This window comes from Mirounga angustirostris, unplaced genomic scaffold, assembly GCF_029215605.1.
Source record: "Mirounga angustirostris isolate CCGP_5_RB_7025 unplaced genomic scaffold, mMirAng1.0.hap1 SCAF_3, whole genome shotgun sequence".
NCBI classification, from domain to species: domain Eukaryota; kingdom Metazoa; phylum Chordata; class Mammalia; order Carnivora; family Phocidae; genus Mirounga; species Mirounga angustirostris.
The window spans coordinates 53,786,599-53,813,575 of NW_026991711.1; the positions used below are offsets into that span (position 1 = coordinate 53,786,599).

Below are 26,977 nucleotides of genomic sequence, written 5' to 3' on the forward strand. Positions count from 1 at the left end.
AAATGTGTCTGTAGATGTTTGGGCAAATAGCTTTATTGAATGGAACTTTGTCCTATTATAGAAGCTAGAATGTACCCTCTCTGCACTTGGTTTGTAGGCTGGCTTAAAGCAAAGAGTCAGGGGCTAAGCCTCCTTCCAAATTAATAAAAAATAAGTCACTCATCTATTGGGATGAAAGATAAGCTAGAAATGTTCTTCCCATAATTTTCCATGCCTGGAGAATAATTAGATTGGCCATTCTCTTCCCTTTATGGAACTATGAGTCATGGGCAGTAAATGTTCCACACCACCCATCTTCTGCCTCCTTGCTGGGGCTTCTCCTAACTCCTGCTATGCCCCAGAAAGCTTGTCTAATCTTAGCCACCGTGCCAGCCCTGTTGCTGCCAAATACATTCATTCCTTAATCTTACACACTGCGATTTCTGCCTCAGAAATCAACCATAAGATCTTAATTACTTGATCTGGTCACACCTTTTCAGTCCTTATCTTCCTCTGACTTCTCAGCTCTAAAATTTTGATCACTTCCTATTTGACTGTGGAAAAAGAGGCAAAGATCATGGCGTCATGCATTATGCTTTTGTACACTAAGTTTCTTGTGTAATTGCCATGGTTTCTAATCAGAAGAGAATTCCCTTAATAACCATGTCCCTCTATTGTAGGTTTTTCTAAAAATCAACATTTATGTAAAAATGACTTTCAACTGATATAATGGAGGGGTAGGAGCTTTGGAGTAAAAACAGATCAGAGGTTAGGTTTAAATCCCAATTCTGACACTTACTAGTTATATGACTTTATCTATTTTGTCATTGCTTCAGTACTTTTATTCATAAATTAAGAAATTTATGAAATAATTAGTACTAATTTTATTAACAGTAGTTAATATATACTGAATACTTAATTTTAATCTCTAAAAACTTTATATATATTATCTTACTTAACTCTGCAAGTCCATGATGTAAATCCTTGTATTATTCCCACTCCACAGATTTAAAATTGAGACTTAATGATGTAAGAAGTTTGCCCAGTCACACCACCAGTCAGTGATAGTTTGGAACTAATCTAGTAAAACACGTATTAGAACTCAGGCTTATATAACTTCAAAGTTAAAGCTCTTCACAATTGAGTTTTTCTTCTTTCCTTATACTTACTGTGTACAAAGACCTCCTATAGTTCCTTGTACAGAATATGAAGTCATATTATCATTATCATCCTCATCTGCAGTAGGTTGTCACCATTCCTATTAAACAAATGATCACATTCTAACTTGGCCAGCAGTCGTCGTATAGTCCTTTATCAATTTGGTTTATTATGTTTCTGCTGAAAGGGGTCAACTCTTTTTCTCTGAAAACCTTACAGTGTTATTCATATACTAGAAGAAAACATGGTATGTTCCTTTATAAGTTAAGCTAGGGAAACATTTCCCTTGACATGAAATAGAGGAGCAATAAAGAAAAATATTCATAACTTTAACTACATAAAATTAAACAACTTTTGCATGGCGAAAAATAAGTACTATAAACAAAGTAAAAAAAAAGAATGACAAACTGAAATAAATATTTGCTATTTGCATCACAAACAAAAGATTATTCTGGCATCAAGATAGACACGCTGACAAATGAAACAGAATACAAAGCCCAGAATCAAACCTTCACATATATGGTCAAATGATTTTTGACAAGCGTGTGAAGACCATGCAATGGGGACAAGAGAATCTTTTCAACAAATAGGGCTGGAAACTGGATATTCTTATGCAAAAGAATGAAGTTGGACCCTTACCTTTCATCAAATACAACAACTAAGTTGAAATGGAGTTTCGCATTTCATGTGACATCATTGCATGCTAGGCTGGCTGCTTCCAGAACCCCAAGCAGATCTGCTCCTGCGATGGCCTCACCATCTGGGAAGAGCGAGGCCAGCCTATCGCTGGTGAGGGACGAAAGGAGCCGGCCAATCCCCCTGCTCATCTCTGAGCATGGCCTCAGCCTCTGGTTTTTGACTGTTCTCCCAGCTGAGCACTGTCCACTTCCAGAGAGAAGGGAGGGAGGCCCTGCTTGCCTGGTCCTAGGAGAACTTGGGTACAAGGTGTGAAGGGTCGCTATGATGTTCCCTTGGCAAATTAAAGTTTTATTTTTATATAAAAAAAAGTGACAACATTCCAAAGATTGGAAGACCTAAATATAAGAACCAAAACAATAAAACTCTTAGAAAAAAATGTAGAGGAAAAGCTTCCTGACATTGAACTTGGCAAAGATTTTGTGGATAAGATACCAAAAGCACAAGCAAAAAGAAAAAAATAAATTGGATTTTATCAAAATTAAAAATTTCTGCACATCGAAGGACAGAGTGAAAAGTTAACTCATGGAGTCGGAGAAAATATTTTTGAATTATATATCTGATAAAGGATTAATAATCTAGAATATATAAAGAATTCCTACAACTAACCACCAGCAAAAACAACTCAGTTAAAAAATGGACAAGGACTTGAACAGACATTTCTCCAAAGAAGGTATACAAATGGTCAATAAGCACATGAAAAGATGCTCTACATCACTAATCATTAGAGAAATGCAGATAAAAACCAAATGAGATATCACTTTATGTTCATAAGGATGGCTATTATAAAATAAGTACTGGAAGATAATGAGAAATTGAAAAACTTGTGCATTGCTGGTGGGAATATAAAATGGTACAGTTGCTGGGGAAAAGGTATGGTGGTTTTTCAAAAAATTAAACATGGAATTACCATATGATGTGGCAGTTCCACTTCTAAGTATATACTCAAAAAGAATTAAAAGCAGGGACTCAAACACATTTGTACATAAATGTTCATAGCAGCATTACTCATAATAGCAAAAAGGTAGAAAAAACTCAAATGTCGGTGGAGGGATAAATGGACAAACAAAATGTGGTGTATACATACAATGAAATATTATTCAGCTTAAAAAGGAAGGAATCCTGACACACACTACAACGTGGGTAAATATGAGATTATGCCAAGTGAAATCAGCCTGATACAAAAGGACAAATGGCATATAATTCCACTTACATGAGGTTCCAAAGGTAGTCAAATTCATGGAGACGTAGAATGGTAGTTGCCAGGAACCAGGGGGAGGAGGAATGGAGAGTTATGGTTTAATCAGTACAGAGTTTCAGTTTGAGAAGATGAAAAAGTTCTGGATATGGTTGGGAGTGAGAGTTGATGGTAACAGCACAATAGTTTGAATATACTTAATGCTACTGAACTGTACTCATAAAAATAGTTAAAATGATAAATTTTATGTTATATATATTTTACCACAATAAACAACAACAAAGGATTTTTATTGCTTATATGAGCAATATAAGTCCCAAAAAATTGAGAAGAAAAAGTCATCAACTCAATTTTTTAAAAGGGAAAACATAAAAAGAATTCACAGAAAAAGAAATGCTTATGGCCTTTAAACATATGAAAGTTGCTCAAATTCAATTATTAGGGAAATGTCAATTAAAATGCATTTATATAAAAGTCCACTCTCCTATCATGTGGGCAAAAGTCCAAAAGCTTGACAATGTAGTCTGATGGCAAGACTTTGGAGAAGCAAGCAGTCTCATATGTTGTTGTTGATGGAAATACAAAATGGTTCAACATCACAGAGAAAAATTTGGTAATATCAAGCAAAATTATATATATATATATCCATATATATGTAAATTATATATAAAATTCAACTTGGCAATTCTACTTCTAGGAATCTATTCCAAAGATATACTGGCTAAAATAGAAAATGACATTTTTGGGGCGCCTTGGTGGCTCAGTCAGTTAAGCATCTGAATCTTGATTTCGGTTCAGGTCATGATCTCAGGGTTGTGCGATCCAGCCCCTCCTCAAGGTCCTTGCTGGGTGTGGAGCCTGCTTAAGATTCTCTCTCTCCCTCTCCCTCTAAAACCTCCCCCTCCTCTGTCTCTCCCTCTCTTAAAAAAAAAAAATGACAGGGACACCTGGGTGGCTCAGTCAGCTGAGTGTGGAGTACCCAATTTTGGCTCAGGTTATGGGATGTCAGGGTCCTGGGATTGAGTCCTGCTTTGAGCTCCATGCTCAGTGGAGTCTGCTTGAGATTCTCTCTCTCCCCTCCCCCACTCACATTCTCTCTCTCTCTCTCTCTAAAATAAATAAAATCTTAAAAAATGACATTTTCACAAGGAGACATTCATTACAGTACTATTTATAGTAGCAAAAGATTAGAAAAAACTCAAATGTTCATTAAGAGTTGAATAAGCTATATGGGGACAGGGAGGGTAAAAAAAAAAGAATAAGTTATGGATATCCATTAGAATGGAAAGCTATGTAGCTATAAAAAAGAAATTGGAAAGACTCTACCTAAAAAGATTGATCTGAAAGTATATTATTGTTAAAAATAACATCATTTTTATTTTGAAACAATATTCATATTAATGTGATTTAACAACTAAGATTTTCAGCATCAGAGGGAAAAAATACACATATGAAATTGAAGATGTTAAGTAAAACTACATATAATCATTGAGTTGGAAATACAGTATAAATTCATGATTTTTTTTGTCTAAAAATACTTATATCTCCTAATTCCGCCCACTGAAAAAGCCAGGAACAATGACAACCCAAGTTGCCCTTGTAAACTTAGGTTGCATTATTATAAAACGGAGTCTCAAATATAGGATGAAATAGCTTCTACCAACAGCTGATCAGACTATATACCTTAAGTATCAAATTCTGGTCTGCACCTTTCATAGGTCAATATCAAGGTAGAGTGTAACCAGAGAGATGTGACTAGGATAGTGAAGGAACTTGAACTTACATCATATGAGTTGTTACAAAAGAATGGGGGATATTTAGCCCAGAGAAACAGTAGTTGGGCTGGACATGGGCTAAATATTCCTAGCTTCTTGAAACACAACTCATAGTCACTTTTTAAAAAATGTAGTTAAAATATATTGTTCATAATGTTTTGCAATTTACATTTTCTCTTAACTCAGTGAATTCATACTCTTGGTAATATGCATATTAATAAACACTTTTTCCAGTATTTAATAAGGTATATTTGGCCTTTCATTTTTTATTCACTCCTCTCTAGTGCCCACCATTTTAAATAGTGCTACATTTTAATTCCGATTCAAAGAATGCATACAATTTCAAGGACTTGGGAGAATATCGAATTTATTTGCTGAAATCGTGATGTATTAGCAATTACAATAGTTAATATCACAGAATACACATTTTCCCTTTGGTATATGGGATATTAAACCATGTTACTATGGCTGCTTATCAACTACTTGGTGCTTTTCCATTTCTCTATGTAGATTATTTTTCAAATAACCCTGGTTAAAGCAGCCATAATTGTACTAAACTGTATCTGAAAATTAAAGCATCTGGGAAACATCCTAATGAAAGCTCAAAACTCCCTTTGTATGAGAAAATTAGTACTCTCAAAGGCCTAATAAGCATGGTTAAGGATACCTCTGATGCCAAAACCCTGAAAAGTGCTCAAAACCCCTGTGCCATCAGCTAATGGAATATTGTAATTCTAAGGGAAAAAAGTGAAGAATATTTGAAAGTGATTAAAAAAGAGGCTATTTTCAATGGCGTTAAAAGTAATATAATAGACTTAGAAAGCTGGTTTCCCGAAAATGATTTTGCTACAAATATAATTAGGAAAGATATAAAGTGTAGTATTGGTAAAATTATATTAAAATTATAGTTAAACTTCATAATTATGTATAACCCATATAGAAACAATAAAAACAAAGTGAAATTTCCCCAAATTATCCTAAATATGCATTAAATTTATGATTAATGTACAATATTCTATTAAGAGAAATGTTCTGATTTCCATTTTTTTAATTTCCATTTTTAATACAGATTTTCTTTCTATTCCCATACAGTCTCATTTGTTGAGTTGTATTTTCATAAAGCTTATTATAGCTTTCTTTTCTAAAGGATAGAACAATTTACCTAATTTTTCAATATATAAAACTCTTTAAAAGCACTGTTCAATCAAAGTATTTGTAATTGAAGAAGACAAAAACGTATTTCTTGTGGCTTGTTAAGCATGTTTACTTTCATTAGAGCTAAACTAAAAGCATAATTTCATTTTCTAGAAAAGCATTTTTTTAAAAAGTTTTGGTATTTATAAATATTCAGACTTTGATTTAAAATCAAAGTGTGAGCTCTGAATGAAGACATGGCATTTTTTTTCTTATGTTATGTTAATCACCATACATTACATCATTAGTTTTCGATGTAGTGTTCCATGATTCATTGTTTGCGTACAACACCCAGTGCTCCATGCAGAACACGCCATCTCCAATACCAATCACCAGGCTAACCCATCCTCCCCCCACCAGAACACTCAGTTTGTTTTTCAGAGTCCATCGTCTCTCATGGTTCATCTCCCCCTCCAATTTCCCCCCCTTCATTTTTCCTCTCCTGCATTTTTAATGGAAAGAAATGTAAGAAAATGAGAGAGTTACACTAGTTATTAGAAAACTATGCAGGAGTAAATGATATTGACAGATTGAGACTGAAAGGCTTGGAAGATGAATAATCCAAATTACTGAAATATTAGAAAAAGACTGGAACTTTCTGGAAAAGTGAGTGCTTTATATAAATCATTATGAACCACAAATTAAAATAATATCAACATTATCTAACAACCCAGCAAAGTTAATGTTACACCTAAGGGATGGAAGTGTCCCCAAAGAGGTCTCATTCTAAAGAATGACAGACACTTGAGGATGGCTCTGCAGTCTCTGTGGAAAAGGCGGATGAAGAGAAAACTATGTGATATTTTCACATAGTTTTCACAAGTAGATGTGCTGACATCTGGCTGGATCACTGCACGTGAGTTAGTTAACATTAGTCAATGAAGACAAAACAACTCATGCAGATTGCAGGCGTGCTATTTTTTTTTGCCAAGAAGCACTGTGGGCTCAAGGAGGCATCGTCTTAAGAACACCTTAAGAACACCTTGATGAAGCTTCTTCAATACAAGCACACAGATTACATTTGTCTTACTCTGTCAAATAATGTCACAGGGAGTAATAAGTAATAGTAGATGAGGTGGACGATATGTCTTGACTTGAACATTTTGGACAAAAAATATTTGAAAATGTATCTTAGATTGTCAGTGTATTATCACTGTCTCTGAATTACCTTGTGCCATGTGGACTGAGCAATATTGGAAAACGTGTAATTTATGTGTTTTATTCCAATTTTGACATGATCGTTATGCCAGAGAGCTTTCTGGGTAAGAAGCCTTTTAAAACTATTTCCATATGAGATCTGATTTTGCTTTTGGAATACATCATTTCATTAATCAAGGGATTTAAGTTTCATTACTTCATGTCTATCTTCACTAGATTATGTAAAAAGCTCTGTCATTACCAAATCATATACTATTTTTATTTTTCTAAAGATTTAGATCCCAAAACCATCATTCAAATGGAAAATTATAGAAGAGAAAAAGCAATTTGAGCATCCCATTCTTAGCTATGAATTGAGTAAAGCTATCCTCCTCTTAGCAGCTTTTTCAATTTATTTTTCCTGGTTTTGGTCATAGTTCAGTTACATTCAGGAGAAAGTTATATGATAACTAATGTGATATAGAAAACCCATTACTCACACTGCCAAATTTATCAGAAAAGAAAAAAATCCTTTCCTTAGGAATACATTATAAATTCAAATAAACAAATATAGCATAGGTAATTTTTGACAGGCATATAATTTTTAGCTCCTGATCATTAGCTTTAGTAATCATTAGCTTAATGAAAAATAAAATATTTATAATATTGGAAATATAAGCAACAAATCAAACAGTTGCAAAGCTACAAGTTCTTCTGAATCTACTGATTTCTCCTGCCCCCCACCAAAATAGTCCCAAATCTCCTAACATTAATATAAACTTTAATGATTTTTATATGAGCAATGGATACCATGTTCAATGTTAGGTGATATAGGAATTAGGGTTTTTATTGTGATCACCTATGTGAACTTTAAAAGGTTCCAAAGCAATATTTATATGCAGGATCCCTCTTTCCTTAGCCAAAATGTTTACTGATATTGACCCTCCTGTAATGTTAACTATGCATTTGAGTGCTTTTTAAAAAAAGACTTTAATTTTTTTCAGAGAAGTTTTAGATTTACTACAAAATTGAGAGGAAGGTACAGAGATTTCTCATAAACTCCTTGTCCCTACACATGCATAGCCTCCCTCATTATCAACTTCACTTACCAGAATGGTACCTTCATGTCATAATCGCCCAAAGTCCATTGTTTACCTTAGGGTTCACTCTTGGTGTTATACTACCTATGGACTTGGATAAATGTATAATGACATATATCCATCATTTTAAATATCATACAGAGTATTTTTTGCTGCCCTAAAAATCCTCTGTTCTCTACCTATGCATCTCTCCCCTGCCCCTGCAGCCCTGGCAACACCTGATCTTTTTACTGTCTCTGTAGTTTTACCTTTTCCAGAATGTCCTATAGTTGGAATCCTGCAGTATTGTTGCCTTGTCGGATTGCCTTCTTTCACTTAGTAACATTCATTTAAGGTTCCTCCATGTCTTTCCATAGCTTGATAACTAATTTCTTTTTAGCACTAAATCATATTCCATTGTTTGGATATACCACAGTTTATGTAGCCACTCACCTACTGAAGGATATCTTGGTTGTGTCCAAACTTTGACAATTATAGATAAAGCTGCTATAAATATCTGTGTTTTTGCGTGGACATCAATTTTTTTAACTCCTTTAGATAAATACCAAGGAGCACAGTTGCTGGATTGTATGGTAAAAGTATGTTTAGTTTTACAAGAAACCGCCAAACTGTCTTCCAAAATGGCTGTACCATTTTGCATTCCTACCAACAATGAATGAGGGTTCCTGTTGCTCCACATCCTTATTAGCATTTGGTGTTGTCAGTGTTCCTGACTTTGGCCATCCTAATAAGTGTGTAGTGGTATCTCGTTGTTTAATTTGCATTTCCCTAGTGACATATAATGTGGAACACCTTTTCATATGCTATTTGCCACCTGTCTATCTTCTTTGGTGAGGTGTCTGTTAAGGTCTTTGACCCATTTTAAAAATCTAGTTGTTTCTTTTCTTGTTGTTGAGTTTTATAAAGAGTTCTTTATTTTGAATAACAGTCCTTTATCAGATGGATATTTTGCAAGTATTTTCTCCCAGCGTGTGGCTTGTCTCATCATTCTCTTGTGACAGTGTCTTTTATAGGACAGAAGTTTTTAATTTTAATGAAGTCAAGCTTATCAATTATTTATTCTAAGGGTTGTGCCTGTGGTGTTGTATCTAAAATGATAACACCATACCCAAGGTCATCTGGATTTTCTCCTATGTTAACTCTCCTATGTTAGGAGTTTATAGTTTTACATTTTATGTTTAGGTCTATGATCCACTTTGAATTAATTTTTGTGATGGGTGTAAGGTCTATGTCTAGATTCATTGTTTTGCATGTAGATGTCCAATTGTTTCAGCACCATTTGTTGATGGGACTATCTTTGCTCCATTGTATTACCTTTGCTCCTTTGTCAAAGATCAGTTGATATATTTATGTGGGTCTATTTCTAGGCTCTCTATTCTGTTACATTGACTTATTATTTCACTAGTACCACACTATCTTGATTACTGCAACTTGATAGTATGTCTTGACGTCAAATAGTGTCAGTCCTCCAACTTTGTTCTTTCTCTTTTGCCCCTCTCTATAAACTTTATAATCAGTTTGTCAATATCCATGAAATAACTTGCTGGGATTTTGATTGGGATTGCATTGAATCTAAAGATCAACTTAGGGGGCTCCTGGGTGGCTCAGTTGTTAGACATCTGCCTTCAGCTCGGGTCATGATCCCAGGGTTCTGGGATCAAGCCCTGCATCGGGCTCCCCGTTCTGCGGGAAGCCTGCTTCTCCCTCTCCCATTCCCCCTGCTTGTGCTCCCTCTCTCTCTGTATCTCTCTCTGTCAAATAAATAAATAAATCTTAAAAAAAAAAGATCAACTTAGGAAGAACTGACATGTTGGTTATATTGAGTCTTCCTACCAGTGAACATGGAATATCTCTCCATTTATGTAGCTCTTTTTTGGTTACCTTCATCAGAGTTTTGTAGTTTTTCTTATATAGATCTTGTATATATTTTGTTAGATTTGTACCTAAGTATTTCATATTTGGGGGTACTAATATAAACGGTATTGTGTTTTAAATTTCATATTCACTTGTTCACTACTGGTATATAAGAAAGCATTGACTTTTTTATATTACCCTGCAACTTGCTATAATTGATTATTGGTTCCAGGAGGTTTTTTCCCCAATTATTTTGGATTTTATACCTAGATGATCGTGTCATCTGTGAAGACAGTTTTATATCTTCCCTCCCAATCTTATACATTTTATTTCTTATTCTTGCCTTATTACCTCAGCAAGGACTTACAGTATGATGTTGAAAAGGAATGGTGAGAGGAACATCTTTGCCTTGTATCTGATCTTAGTGGGAAATCTTTGAGTTTCTTACCATGAAGTATGATGTTGGCTGTAGGATTTTTTGTGTTTGGTCTTTATCAAGTTAAGAAAATTCCCCTGTATTCTTACTTTCCTGAGGTTTTTTTCATAAATTGGATTTGGATTTTGTCAAATGATTTTTATGCATCTATTGATGTGATCACATGATTTTACTTTTTTAAGTCTGTTGATATGGTTTATGTTAATTGATTTTTGGACATTGAGCCAGCATTGTGTACCAATGAAAAAATACCACTTAGCCATGGCATATAATTTCTTTTATACTTTTTTGGATTTGGTTTGCTCATATTTTGTTGAGGATTTTTGCATTTATGTTCATGAGAGATATTGGTCTGTAGTTTTCTTTTTTTGTAATGTCTTTATCTGGTTTTAGTATTAGGGTAATGCCGGCTTCACAGAATGAGTTAGAAAGTATTCCCTTTGCTTCTATCCTCTGAAAGAGATTATAGAGAATGGGTGTAACTCTTAAATGTTTGGTAGAATTTACCAGTGAACTGGGTATTTACCCCAAAGATACAAATGTAGTGATCCAAAGGGGTATGTGGACCCCAATGTTTATAGCAGCAATGTCCACAATAGCCAAACTATGGAAAGAGCCAAGATGTCCATCAACAGATGAATGGATAAAGAAGATGTGGTATATATATATATACACACAATGGAATATTATGCAGCCATCAAAAAATGAAATCTTGTCATTTGCAATGACGTGGATGGAACTAGAGGGTATTATGCTAAGTGAAATAAGTCAATCAGAGAAAGACAAGTATCATATGATCTAACTGATATGAGGAATTTAAGAAACAAGACAGAGGATCATAGAGGAAGGGAGGAAAAAATGAAACAAGATGAAACCAGAGAGGGAGAAAAACCATAAGAGACTCTTAATCTCAGGAAATAAACTGAAGGTTGCTTTAGTGGAGGGGGGTGGGAGGGATGGGGTGGCTGGGTGATGGACACTGGGGAGGGTATGTGCTATGGTGAGCGCTGTGAATTGTGTAAGACTGATGAATCACAGACCCGTACCTCTGAAACAAATAATACATTATATGTTTAAAAAAAAAAGAAGAAGAAGAAGATAGTAGGAAGGGAAAAATGAAGGGGGGGAAATCGGATGGGGGGATGAACCAAGAGAGACTATGGACTCTGAGAAACAAACTGAGGGTTTTAGAGGGGAGGAGGGTGGGGGGATGGATTAGCCTGGTGATGAGTATTAAGGAGGGCACGTATTGCATGGAGCACTGGGTGTTATATGCAAAATGAATCATGGAACACTACATCAAAAACTAATGATGTAATGTATGGTGATTAACATAACATAATAAAATAAAATTAATTAAAAAAAAGAATTTACTAGTGAACCCACTGGGCTTTGTGCTTTCTGTTTTGGAATGTGAATTATTGATTCAATTCCTTAAAAAATATAGGTCTATTCAGATAATGTTTCTATCATTCAAGGAATTATTCCATTTCATCTAGGGTATCAAATTGTGGGCATAGAGTTTTTCATAGAATTCCTTTATTATCCTTTTAATTTCTGTGAGATCTATAGTGATGTCCCCTCTTTCATTTGTGATATTAGAAATTTGTGTCTTGGCCTTTTTGTCTTAGTTAATCTAGCTAGAGGTTCAGTGATTTTACTGATTTCTTCAAAGAACTAGCTTTTGGTTCATCGATTTTCTCTACTGATTTCCTGCTTTTGATTTCATTGATTTTTGCTCTAAATCTTACTCTTTTCTTCTACTTACTTTGGAAATAAGTTACTTTTTCCCCCTAGTTTCCTAATGTGGGAATTTAGATGATTAATTTTATTTTATTTTTTTAAAGATTTTGTTTATTTATTCGACAGAGGGAGACACAGCAAGAGAGGGAACACAAGCAGGGGGAGTGAAAGAGGGAGAAATAGGCTTCCCATGGAGCAGGGAGCCTGATGCAGGGCTTGATCCCAGGACCCTGGGATCATGACCTGAGCTGAAGGCAGACGCTTAATGACTGAGCCACCCAGGTGCCCCTAGATGATTAATTTTAGATCTTTCTTCTTATGCATTCAATGCCATAAATTTCCATCTAAGCACTGATTTTACTGCATTCCACAAATTTAGATAAATTGTGTTTTCATTTTCATTTAGTTCAAAATATTTTAAAATTTCTTGAGATTTCTTCTTTGATCTATTTATTGAGAAGTATGTAATTTAACCTCTACCTATTTGGAGATTTTTCCAGTTATGTTTTTGTTACTGATTTCTAATTTAATTCCATTGTGGTCTGAGAGCAGATATTTTATGATTTTTACTCTTTTAAATTCATCTAAGTATGTTTTACGGCCTAGAATTTTGTCTATTTTGGTGAATGTTCTATGTAAACTTGAGAAAATATGTAGTCTGCTGTTGTTGGACGATGTAATGCATAGGTGTGAGTTGTATCCAGTTGATTGATAATGTTGGTGCATTAACCTGGATCCTTACTGAATTTCTGTCTGATCATTCTGTCCATTTCTTTTTTTTTTTTTAAAGATTTTATTTATTTATTTGAGAGAGAGAGAATGAGAGAGAGAGCACATGAGAGGGGGGAGGGTCAGAGGGAGAAGCAGACTCCCTGCCGAGCAGGGAGCCCGATGCGGGACTCGATCCTGGGACTCCAGGATCATGACCTGAGCCGAAGGCAGTCGCCCAACCAACTGAGCCACCCAGGCGCCCATTCTGTCCATTTCTGATACAGTGATATTGAAGTCTGCAACTATGATAGTGGAGTTATCTATTTCTCCTTGGCAGTTCTATTAGGTTTTGCTTCACATAGTTTGGTGCTCTGTTATTAGATGCATCCACATTAAGGACTGTTATGTCTTTTTGGAGAATTGACCCCTTTATTACTATGTAATGTCCTTCTTTATCTCTGATAACTTTCCTTACTTTGAAGTCTGCTCAGTTATGAAATTAATACAGCTACTCCTGTTTTTTTTATTATTATTATTAATGTCAGCATGGCATATTTCTCTATCCATTTACTTTTCATCTGTATGTGTCTTTATATTTATTTATTTATTTAAGATTTTATTTATTCATTTGACAGAGAGAGACACAGCGAGAGAGGGAACACAAGCAGGAGGAGTGGGAGAGGGAGAAGCAGGGTTCCCGTGGAGCAGGGAGTCCGATGCGGGGCTCGATCCCAGGACCCTGGGATCATGACCTGAGCCGAAGGCAGACGCTTAATGACTGAGCCACCTAGGCGCCCCTATGTGTCTTTATATTTAAAGTGGTTTCAGGGCACCTGGGTGCCTCAGTCGGTTAAGTGTCTGCCTTCTGCTCAGGCCATGATTCCAGGGTCCTGGGATCGAGCCCTGCATTGGGCTCCCTGGTCAGCAGGGAGTCTGCTTCTCCTGCACCTTCTGTCGTCCCTCCTCTGTCTCTCTTAAATAAATAAGTAAGTAAGTAAATAAATAAATAAAATAAAAAATAAAGTGGTTTCATATAGACACCATATAACTTGTGTTTTTTTGATCCACTCTGATAATCTCTGTCTCGTGCATTTACATCATTGACATTCATAGTGATAATTGATATAGTTGGATTAATACCTAGCATATTTGCTAATATTTTCTGTTTGTTGCCCTTGTTTTTGGTTCATAATTTTTGTCTCTCATTCTTTTTCTGCCTTTTGTGGTTTTAATCAAGCATTTTATGTGATTACATTTTCTCTTCTGGAGAATATCTGTTATACTTCTTTTTAAACTTTTTTTAGTGGTTGCTCTTGAGTTTGTAATATACATTTACAACCAATCCAAGTCCACTTTCAAATAAGACTATAAGATTTCACTGGTAGAATAAGAATCTTATAATAACAAAATAATTTTAATTCTTTCCTCCCATATCTTGTGTAATTGCTGTCATTCATTCCAAATATAGAAGCATTAATAACATATTTGTATATACATAAGCATATATATGAATACATTGTTCCTAATATTAGTATTTTGAACAAATTGGTTTTTTTAAGATTTATTTATTTATTTATTATTTATTTATTCATAAGAGACAGAGACAGAGAGAGAGGCAGAGGGAGAAGCAGGATCCCCGCCGAGTAGGGAGCCCGATGTGGGACTTGATCCCAGGACCCTGAGATCACGACCCGAGCTAAAGGGAGATGCCCAACCATCTGAGCCACCCAGGTGCCCTATTTTCAACAAATTGTTATCTGTTAGATTAATAAAGAATAATAAAAGTAAAAGTTTTTGTTTAACCTTCACTTATTCCTTCTTTGATGCTTTTCCTTACTTTATGTAGATTTAAATTTCTGACCTATATTATTTTTGTTTTCTCTAAAGAACTTCTTTAACATTTCCTGTGAGGCAGGTCTACTGGCAACATATTCCCTCAATTTGTCTGAGAAAATATTTACTGCTCCTTCACTTCTGAAGGATAGTTTCACAGGGTACAGAATTCTAGGTTGGTGGGTTTTTCCCCCCTCCAACACTTTAAATATTTCACATCATTCTCTGCTTGCTTGCATGGTTCCTGAGAAGTCAGATGTAATTCTTATCTGGAGGTAAATCTCATAATATTGTGGGGACCTCCTTCTGACTGGGCTCCCCTGGAGTTTTTAACTCTTAGAGTTGTCTACACCAAGACTCCAGAAATTTTATAAATTACAGTTAGGTTTTGCTATCCTAACACTGTTTCCTGTGGTGGTTTATGAGTCTCTGCTCTGGTCACTGTGACTCCCTGTATTTGCCTACCTGTCTCTCCAACTTCAGAGACAGTGGTTTTTCCTTTGTCCTTACCTCTCTTAGGGATCCAAGAGGAGTTATTAATTTTTCAGCCTATCAGCTTTTCACTTGTTAGGATGGTGTTGTGACTTATACATGGAACCCCCCCTTTTTAAAGATTTTTTTGAGAGAGAGAGAAGGGAGGGGTAGAGGGGCAGGGAGAGGGAGAGAGAGAGAAGCCCAAGCACACTCTACACTGAGTACAGAGCCCCACACAGGGCTCAATCCTACGACCCTGAGATCAAGAGTCAGATGCTTACCCGACTGAACCATGCAGGCACCCCTGAAACCTGTTTTTTAATCATAAGATTTCTCTCTTTAGTTAAATTCATCTTATGCCTTGTAATCTATTAAAAGAATTGATTAAATATACAAATAAATAATTATTTATTCATAGTAAAATCGAGGCTTGCCTTGGAATCATTTCTTGCAGGGTATTTTATGTAGCTAAAAAAATAGGGCAATGAATTTCAACTCTGATCCTGATGACTTGTGTGATAAAATCTTAAGCAAGTTACCAAGCCTCAGTTTCCCCATCAGTAAATCAAGGATAATATATACTTTAAGCCATTATTCTCATTATTCTGTAAATGAACTAATTTATACAAATTGCCAAATAGGACACAGGGTAGTTACTCAGTCTGTTATTAGTGTTGCTATTTCACATCTGCAGTGTTTTGGAAAATAGCATGGTTAATCAATTGAGTAGAAGAATATAGCCTAACAGATAACATATAGATCATTCATATTGGCCGTGACACTATCCATGATGGCTGCTTTGACAATGGAAATCACCACTATTAATATATGGCTTAAAAGTAGATATCAATTTCTTCACATTGGTCAATTATAATTTGCCCATAGATTGCACATGTAGTAAGTAATATTTTGATATTTCACTATAGGTTTTTTTCCCTCCTACTGCTTCCTTGGATTAGTTACCTTTTCCTGATCATTTAGGTAATAGAACCTAGCAGGCTGGAGTCAGGACAGACACTACTCAGAATTAAGAAGTCATTTATCAGTTTTGAGTTTCACATTAAGCCTTTTAAAAAGTTCGCAGTAGAAACAATATTGTTGAAATCATAGCTTTACTTTGCAGAAAAGGGGCATTTTGAGAGAAGAATTTGCTGAGCCCCAAAGCACTGAGAGACTTGAAAGACTCATTTTATACCAGAAATCTGAGTAAGGAAGAATGCATGGGTAGAACAGCAGGCCGCAAAGAGGTAAAATTTGGCCTGCATACAGAAAAAGAGAATTAAATATGACCAGAAGAGGCTTTGTGATTGGGTAAGGAGGCTGACCACATTGACTAGAGAAAACAACTGCAGGTACAGCATAGACAAAAGGTAATGCTCAAGACCAAGAAGATCGATTACACCTCTGCAGAGGCCAGTGAGAATGGCACTTGCACCAGGACCCTTCCCCTGATGACAAAACAACATAAATGTACCCCCCAATCCCTGCCCCAGGAATTTAGGTTACTTCCAGGAAGAAAATGAGAAGGAGAATTCTGAACTGAATGATAACCAAAAGAGACCGAATTTTAAGGCAAAAGTGTATGTGACAAAGGCCTTTAAGCAGAAGAGCTCATATTCTAAGCTAGGTTAAGTTCTAGAGAAATTTTTAAAATTAATTCATTTTCTAACTTTAGAGTTTGTGACCATATTGAGATATCACATCCACTAACTATATGATCAGGCTTGACGATACCCCAAGCTTTAGTTCTTCTTGGCTAATCTGAGAGCATCCATCATCTGAAATGATTTTCAAGATTATAAAGAGCAAGGAAAGGAAAAATTTCTTGTTCAAATAATACTTTCATCTGTCACAAAATTTTAAATAGGTACATGTATTATTATCATGGGTACTTCAGAACACTACACTGAAAATTACTTTCTCAAATAGGCACATTATCTTAAACAGATTAAACCTATTTTGTTATATCTTAATTGAAAAATAACTTTCACAAATATAACTCAAGGAGTTAGCTATCAGGTACAAATATTTTGAAACCTATTATAAACTTTAAAAGAGTTTAGAAAACTCTTTTTCTTTTATAAACTAAATAAAATTATGAAGTATAGTTATAAAAATAGCCTTTTAAATATGCAAATTAAATTGAAATATTTTTATACAATCAGCCTTAAAAGGTTTCAGCCTTGTCTTCAGCTGAGCATAGTGGGTACTCTCTACAATCTGTAGGTTTAACCATTTTTATTTGTAACTGCATTTCTGAGTCATGTGCCAAAGTTGATTGTGTTACAGTAAAGCCATCTGAAGTGTTAGCTATAATAAGCCATGTTAATTCATAATAGGATTATTAATGTTAGACATAACAAGATTATTAATATCAGGTTTTATATCAGCTATCCTCTTACTTAGTCTTAGGCATGAAGAAAGGTGAGGAGAAAATGAACTTGAGATACCTTTTTGATGTTGTTGCTTTGAAAGCATTAAATCCTAAAAGTAAATATTTAAAAACCATTATCTTCAATAATATTTTTTCTGTTCCTAAAAATTTGATTCAGTGGAGCCATGAGAAGGAGCACTTTTATCTTAATATGGACAAGTTAAATTTTGAAATGTTGCTATGGACATAGCATATAACTTTCAGTGAGAAAAAAATACACAGTAGTCTACACTCTAACATTCTTTTTTTTTTTTTTTTTACGAGCTGGTATTTACCTTATAATGATGTTATAACTTCAAATTTTTCACAGAATAGTACTAAAGAATTTAAAGACAGAAAAGTAAACAAAAATTTTTATGCCTTGCAACACTCTAAAACTGTGTTATCTAATAACAAAGAAAAAATGATTGTTACCTTCTGAATAAGATAAAAAGTAAAATACCTGAAGCATTGAACATACAACATTATTGTAAATGTCAATATTTATGGACTACTGTGAAGACAGTAGTAAAAAAGCAAGTTTTAATAAAAAATTTGAAACAGAATCATTTAAAATATAACAATTTAAATCATTGTAACTTTATGTGTTTCTTTTCTTCGACATTTTTACTTCATATGATAGTGAAGGCAACATGTTTATAAATAGGCATTCATGAATAGAGTTATATCTTACATACTCAAAATATTTATACAGAGTCTTCCACTATTCTTCTGTAAGCATTCCTATTGTCTATCTACTACTATCAATTGCAGGCTTGGAAGGCACTTTAGCAAACAGATTAACCAATTCAAAAAAAAAAGAGAAAATATATGTTATTAAGACAGACCTCTGTTAGTGGATGCTGGTTAAGAATCCAAAGAATTTTCTGAACCTTTTGTCCTATCATTTTTGTTGGCATAGTCTGTGTTCTACATTGCCCTTTGGCCATGTTAATCTTTCATTCCAATGCGTTTTCTTAGTTCAGCTGCAGTTTTTTCCAATTGGTGAATGTTCCATTGCCATTGTCTTTTATTTGACTGAAGCTTGTTCACCTGACAATGCAAACGCTTAAGAATTGCACCATATCTCTTATGTTGCACCTATTAAAAGAAGAGTACATGTCAACAGGGCTTGAGAAGGATAAGTAGTAAATGGCCATAAAGGATATTTTGACTACTCTAAAGAAGAAAACACTTGATTAGAAATTACTCACTGTAAATAATAATGGTAATAAAAATAAACAGTAATAATAACTATTCAACACTTATTACATGTTAGATACTATACTGAGAGCTTTTTAGATATAATTAAATTCTCATAATATCATATGATGTGGATAGATATTATTATCTCCATTTTTGTACAAAAAAATCTGAAGATTGAAGAGTTTAAGTAATTCAACCAAGGCTTCATAGCTAGCAAGTGATAGTGTTTGAGATCTGAATTCAAGCAAAGCACCTGTGATGGAGTGCCTTCGAGTTATCAAAATAGTTACCAGTTAGGAGAAATGGTTTCATTCCCTATATCCAGTGGTTCATTGAGACCCATCCATCTCAAAGATCCAAAAGATCATATAGTCATAATAATAAGTAGAGCAGTATATTTATGCTGAGCCAGACGGTGCTACTACACTGGAAGGCAATGAAGCACAGTGGAAAGTGCAAGGCTTTTGGTGTCAGGCCATGAGAAAGTAGAAAGGAAAAAATTCCTAATATTAGTGTTAGCTATACAAAAAATACCCAATCTTCTTTTTTAAGACAGCTTTATTGAGATATAATTCACATATCATACAATCCATCCTTTAAAGTGGACAATTCAATGGGTTTTAGTACATTCAGAGTTGTGCAACTGCTACCACAATCAATTTTTAGAACATTTACATTACCTCAAAAAGAAAGGTAGTACCCGTTAGCAGTGACTTCCCATTCCCACACCCCCACTCTTAGCACTAGACAATTACTAACCTTTTCTTTATATAGATTTGCCTATTCTGGATATTTCTTATAAGTGGAATCATACAGTATATGGTCTTTTCTGATTGGCTTCTTCAACTTAGCATAATCCTTTTAAGGGTCTACCATGTTGTGGCATGTATTAGTACTTCATTACTTTTTATTGCCAAATAATATTCCATTGTAGAATAATACCAAATTTTATTTACCCAATTCATCAGATAATGGACATTTGTTTCCAGGTTTTGCTATTATGAACAATGCTGTTATGAACATTCATGTGCAAGTTTTTGTGTGGATTTATATTTTCACTTCTATAGGGTCTATACCTAGGAGTAGAACTGAGATCACATGGTAATTCTATGTTCAACCACTTGAGGAATTGCCAGACTGTTTTCCATAGTGACGGCACCATTTTTACATTCCCATGATTCCTGTGTGAGGGTTCAAATTTCTCCACATCTTGAATCTCCTCTCTGCTTTTCCCCCAGCAAAGGATACTTCCTGTTTCCAAGCTCCTCCCTCAGCATGGCTTCTCTACTTTTATTATGCCATGGGTTCTTTCGACAGTATGGTGAAGACTATGGACTCCTTAGAATAATGTTTTTAATGCATCAAATAAAACATGCACAATTACAAAGGAAATCAATTATATTGAAACACAACTCTGCAGCAGTAGCAGAGGAACAGGGACCAAGACACTCTAAGTATTCCAAAGTACTGCTGTAAAAATTAAGTGAAAACTTGTCAACTAAAAATTCACATAAATTTCTATAAACTTTGTCTTTTTAAGTCTCCAGTTTTTGTTAATTCTGTAAATTCAGATAATTCATTGAAATTGGTGAACCAGGCCTACTGGTATGTTGGCAAAATAAAAAAATGACTTGAAAAGGATTAGAAATAAATTAGTTTAAATTGAAACATCATATTAGATATGAAGCTATATTCAAAAGAAGATTTTTTAAACATTGAATATATTTCTATTTAAAAATATATATTCACTATACATATTTATATATGATATATATTCATTGGTATATTCAATAGAATATATTCATAGGGAGAGCATAATAACTAAATATGCCCATACTCCTGTTCATAAAATATATTCATAGAAATAAAATAACTAAAACAAATTTTTGGTTAATCAATACATTTGGTCAGTTGCACAGTAGCATATTTCTAAAATTATTCTTCATTAGTTAAGCTATGAAACTAATAGACAATGGATCAGAGTAGAAATGTGCAAAGTCCCCTCCCAGATCACCAGTCATAGCTAGATGTCACAGATGATATTAATGTAGCTAAAGAAAGAATGTATCTAAAGAAAGAATATCTTCAGAAGAGGTTTTGTGAAGAATGTAGTACATACATAGGAAGGTGAAGGAGTCATGCACTGGTAGTGTCTATTTATCTGACACAAGTATAACTCTGTTATGGAGATTGGCTTGAGCGCCCAGAGCCAGAGGCCAAGAACAGTCAAACTCAGATGATTGACTTGATTTCCATGCTCACTAACTAAAAATTTGTGATAATTTGGTTTCCACTGTAGTTTCCTTATAAGGAAGAAGAAGCACTAATGACTGACATAAGTTATCTGGTTTCCTTGAGAGTTTTATTATTGTAAATTAATAAACTGGTATTTGAGTTTCATACATCAGTTTCTTGTGAACTCTACTAGCATCTCTCCAGGTCTACTGAACACTGGGACACTAACAAGATTAAATTTCTAAGTTCACAAGGCTAAAAGGCAGTTTTGACCAAAAAGTGACTTTTTTTCACATGCCAATATTTCATTTATCTTATTTTGTTTTATTTGAATTCCAGTTAACATTTAGTGTTATATTAGTTTCACGCGTATAATATAGTGATTCAACAATTCCATATGTCACCCAGTGCTCATCACCACAGGTGCACTCCTTAATCCCCATCACCTATTTCACCTGTCACCCACCCACCTCCCCTCTGGTAACTAATGGAATTTAATAAAAACTTGAAACTAAACAAACAAACACAACCAAATAAAACATCTCACACACACACACACACACACACACACACACACACACACGTCACCACCACCAACCACCACCACCACCAAATGAGCAAAGGGAAAAAAGAAGAGGGAGAGACAAGAAGTGACTTTATAAAGGCAACGGTCGCATTGTGAGCCTTCTTGAAAGACAGGCATTTGTTCAGCCTCTACTGGTAACATTGAGACTTTGATATGTATCTTAATATTCAAATTTGAATATCTGTAGGCACTAAGGATGTAAATGGTTCTGTATAGAACATAACTTTTTGCCTCTAGGAAGTGGATGGGCTACTAAATTCATTAATTACTGTTGCTGGCTAGGCAGAACTAAGAGCAATAGTGAAGGAGGGGTGGTGCCCACAAAACACAGTGGCAAAAAGAAAGCAAAGCCCTGTATAAGCCAAATCTCATCTCATTCACTACTTTTTTTTGTTGTTGTTCCCTCCATTCTAGCCACACTGTTCTATTCTCTGAGCCAACGTATGTTCTCATCTTAAGACCTTTACACTTGCTTTTTCTTTTTCCTGGAAAGCTCTTCCTCAGATCTGCATGCCTCTCCTTCACTTCTTTTAGGATTTTGCTGAAAGAGACCTACTCAGTAAAGATTTTGATGGCTGCAAGATCTAATATTTCACCTTCTCTCTCCCTGCAATACATGTATTACATATTCCCTTCTCTGCTCCATTTTTTTGTTGTTGTTCTTAACCCTATCCTTAGCTAACATGCTGTATGTCTTACACATCTTGTTTAGGTCTGTCTCTTCAACTAGAAGGCAAGTTCATGAAGACATATATTAGAAAGGGTTTTATGAAGAATGTAGCACACACATAGAAAAGTGAAGGAGTCATGTGCTATTTTATTCACCACTCTATTGTCAGAGCCTAAAAGAGTAACTAGCACATAGTATGAGCTCAATAAGTAAGTTGAATAAATTACTGAATAAATATATGAATAGTTGGAAACCAAATGACTGCTACCCTACTTTGAGAAGAATGTTATATAAAATATATTACTAAATTCTGTATTGTTCAGAATGTAACAAAGACTCCTAAAATGTCATTGTTTTACCATGGAGAAAATGCTGCACTTAAAAGACTTGGAGCTTACTGGTTACCATTTGAACATGTCCTGTAACTTCTCTTCTGGTTGTTTAATCTAAAATTATGGTTAAATATATTTATGGAAGTATAAATACACAGATTTTTAAGGCTATGGTTAAATGACTTTTGACAAATGTATACACCCATGTTGTGTGTGTCAGTATTTCATTCTTTTTATCACTGAATAGTATTCCATAACATGGAAATTCCTCAATTTGTTTATCCATTCTCTTTTCGAGGGACATTTGTAGTGTTTCTCTTTTGGGGCTATTATGAATAAAGCTTCTATGAATATTCATATGCAAGTTTTATTTTAAGACATATGTTTTCTTTTTTCTTGAGTAAACACGTAGGGATGGAATTGTTGAAACATACAATAAGTATGTGCTAACTTTTTAATAAACTGCCAAACCATTTTCTAAAGCAGTTGCACCATTTTATAATCTCACCAAAAATGCAAGAGATTTTCAGTTGCTCCACACCCTTGACATTTGGTATTATCATTCATTGTAATTTTAACCTTTCTATTGGTTATGAAATGATATCATACTGTGGTTTTAATTTTCACTTCCTTGGTGGTTAAAGATGCTGAGCATCTTTTCATGTACTTACTGGCCATCCTATGTCTTCTATGAAATTTGTTTATATCTTTTGCTCATTTTTAAAATGGATTGTTAAGAGTTCTTTATATATAGGCCTTTGATATGTCTTCTCTCAGCTATATGTATTGCAAATATTTTTACTCCTATGATTTTGTCTTTTCATTCCTTTTTTTTTAAGTGGGGGGAGGGGGTGGTGGGTGGGTGTGGAGGGAGAGGCAGAGAGAGAATCCTTTTCTTTTTATATATAACGATTTTATTTATTTTTTGACAGAGAGAGAGACAGCGAGAGAGGGAACACAAGCAGGGGGAGTGGGGGAGGGAGAAGCAGGCTTCCCACTGAGCAAGGAGCCCGATGTGGGGCTAGATCCCAGGACCCTGGGATCATGACCCAAGCCGAAGGCAGATGCCTAACGACTGAGCCACCTAGGTGCCCCAGCAGAGAGAGAATCTTAAGCAGGCTCCCTGTTGGGGGTAGGGCTCAATCTCACAACCCAGAGATCACGGTCTGAGCCAAAATCAAGAGTTGGATGCTTAACCAACTGAGCCACCCCAGGCACCTCTATCTTTTCATTTTCTTGAGAGCATCTTTTGAAGAATGAGGTTTCAAAGTTTAAGGTCCAATGTATCAATTTTTTCCATTATGGTTAGTGCATTTTGTGTTCTAAGAAATCTTTGTTTAACCCAAATCTAAATGAAGATATTCTCCTATGGTTTCTTCTAGACGCTTTACGGTTTTAGCTTTTACATTTAGATCTCAGATCTACTTCAAATGCAGTGTTATGTATGTTGTGAAGTAGGCACAGGGGTTCATTGTTTCCAGACAGATACCCAGTTGTTCCAGCACCATTTCCTTTCTTCATGGAATTATCTTGACATGTTTGTCAAATTAACAAAGTGTGATTGATTTTTGAACTGTGTTCTGTTCCATTGGTCCATTTATTTATTCTTTCACCAATACTACAGTTTCTTAATAATTGTAGCTTCATAATAAATCTTAATATCAGGGCAGTATTACAACTTTATTCTTCTTTTTCAAGTTTGTTTTAGCTAACTAGATCCTTTGCATTTGTGTATAAATTTTAGAACAGCTTGTAAATTTCTACAAAAAATATCTACTGGGATTTTTTTATGGAATGGTGTTGAACCTATAGATCATTTTTGGAGAAAGTTGACACTAAAATATTGAGTTTTATAAATCATGAACATATTATATCATTCCATTTATTGTTCTTTAATTTCTCATTAGTATTTTTATTATAGAAGTTTTATAGATTTTTTCATTAAATTTCTTAGCAAATATTTTATGTTCTTTAGTGTCAATGAAGAGTTTTATTTTATTCATTTCACTTTTCAGTTGCTTGTTGCTACTTCATGGAATCTATATAGAATGGAAATAGAATAGAAAAAAATACAATTGATTTTTTGTTTTAACCTTTTATCCTGTGACCTTACTAAATTTACTTGCTTATTAGTCTTTTTGTAGATTCTTTAGGAATCTACATAAGCAATCATGCTGTCTGTAAATATAATTTTACTTCTTTACAATCTTTATGCCTTATTTTCTCTTGCCTTATAGCACTGATTAGGATCTCTAATATGATGTTTTAGGTAGGATAATACATCTTTGCCTTATTTCCTATCTTTGGGGGAAAATCATTGAACATTTTGTAGTAAACATGATGTTGTTAGCTGTAAGTTGTTTTATAGATGCCCTTAATTAGGCTGAGAAAGTTTCCTAGAATTCTATTCTTAATTTGCTGAGCGTTGTTATTATGAATGGTGTTGAAATTTGTCTAATGCTGTTTCTGCAACTATCAAATTATTTCTTTTTAACTCCTTCAATTTTGTTAATGTACTGAATTACATTGTTTACTTTTTGAAAAGTGAAAATCAAAACTCTCTCTCTCTATATATAGGTAAATACAATAGACAAATGGAGAGGTCATAGCTAATGGGTATGGAATTTCTGTTTTGAGGTGATGAAAATTTCTAAAATTAACTGAAGTAATGGTTACAAATTATCTGTGAATATACCAAATATCACTGAATTGTGCACTTTCAATGGGTGAATTGTATCTCAATAAAGTTGTTTTTAAAAATCAGAATAGTGGTAGCCTAAGGAAAGGGGCACAAAAGAATTTCCTAAGCACAAATGGGCAAGTTTTACATCTTGATCTAGGTAATGGTAACATGGGTGTAAATATATATCTTAGTCAAAATTAATCAAACTAAACCTTTTAATTTGTGTACTTACTCTTATAATTATACCTCAATAAAGAAGATTAGAGTAAAAAATTAATAGGTAATCTCAAATTCCTTTCCAAAATGCTTTTTACCAATTTACATTCATACCAATAGTATATTAAAATTCAAGTGCTCCACATATTACCAACTATAATATTGATAATCTGAGGGACTAAATATGGAACCCCATTGTGGTTTTAATTATTAGTCTGCTATTATTAATTAGGTTAGTGATTTTTCCCATTATTTTTTAAATATTCATGTTTCAAAAAATAAGACTTTTCATATCATTTACTCAATGTTCTATTGGTTTGTTTGACATCTTATCTCTTAGTCACTTATATAAATCACAAATACCTTCTCTCAAAATGAGTATTCTCTTCTCTATTGTTACGGTGCATTTATTATTAATAATTAGAAATTTATGATATTGTCAAAAGTAATATTTAATCATGCAGTTTGAGTGTGTGTCTTTTAAAAGAAATACTTCTCTGACATAAGTGGGTAAGTTTGTCTCTTATACTGTCTTTAATCTTCCTGGAAATGGTTATATGTGTGTGTTATAAGACAGAAATACAATTTTATTTCTAAATTTGCTTTATTTTTCCATATGGCTAACCTATTTCGTTTGTACCATTTATGAATGATTATATCTGTATTCTTATTTCTATTTCATTAGTCATTTTATTTCTATTTTGATGCCACTGATAGTGTCTTACTATTTATAATTTTATAATAAATCTTGATCTAGGAGGTAAAAAAAAATCACTTATTCAGATTACTAGAAAAATGTAAGATAAAGTAATGATGTTTCTTAGATAAATGTTTTGTAAAGGTGAGGATTTTTATCTTCAAATTCCTCAGATGCTTTCCTATTGTGACAAATTAGCCATAAGCAAATTAGTCACAAGCAAATGCATCTTTTTAGTTTTCAAATTAATGTCTTAAGGGTGAAAATTATTTATTTGCCCTCAACAACAGATTCTTTTCCATTTTTGTTCTCCATTCATTTAAATAATAATGACCATAGAAGTCTACTAGTGGTACCCCAAATTTAATCTCACTTTCAGTTTTGCATATCAGTTTTTTTTTTTATTCTTAATAACAGAAAATATAAAGTCAGAGAGGTTTAGAATACTAATGACTTCCATTGTCTCTTACTCTATGTTAAGGAGTTTCTGATGTCTCTCTAGTAATGGTCATCCTTTTTGACTTGATAATCTCTGCTTTCTAGACATTAATTAAGAACCAAGGTGTTGGTGGAATGAGACCTACAATAATTCTAGGCCACATTTTAAGAATGAGTGCTTGCTTTGTTTGAATACATTTCACATATTTAAGT

The 26,977-nt window shown here is 34.2% G+C and overlaps 1 protein-coding gene across 8 annotated transcripts in view; it reads right to left on the reverse strand.

The window, feature by feature from the left end:
• Positions 1-954: 954 nt before the first annotated feature.
• Positions 955-26,977, reverse strand: part of CCDC122 (coiled-coil domain containing 122) — a 51,278-nt gene continuing 25,255 nt past the window's right edge. For 4 of the 8 annotated variants that reach the window (XM_064586077.1, XM_064586076.1, XM_045868563.3 and 1 more), the window contains one exon: positions 955-18,802. In XM_064586077.1, the coding sequence (XP_064442147.1) occupies positions 18,653-18,802 (150 nt within the window). In that variant the 3' untranslated portion in view covers positions 955-18,652. Of the gene's footprint in view, positions 18,803-22,649; positions 24,770-26,977 lie in introns of those variants that run through there. The other 4 variants (XM_064586072.1, XM_064586074.1, XM_064586073.1 and 1 more) reach the window with 2 other exon arrangements.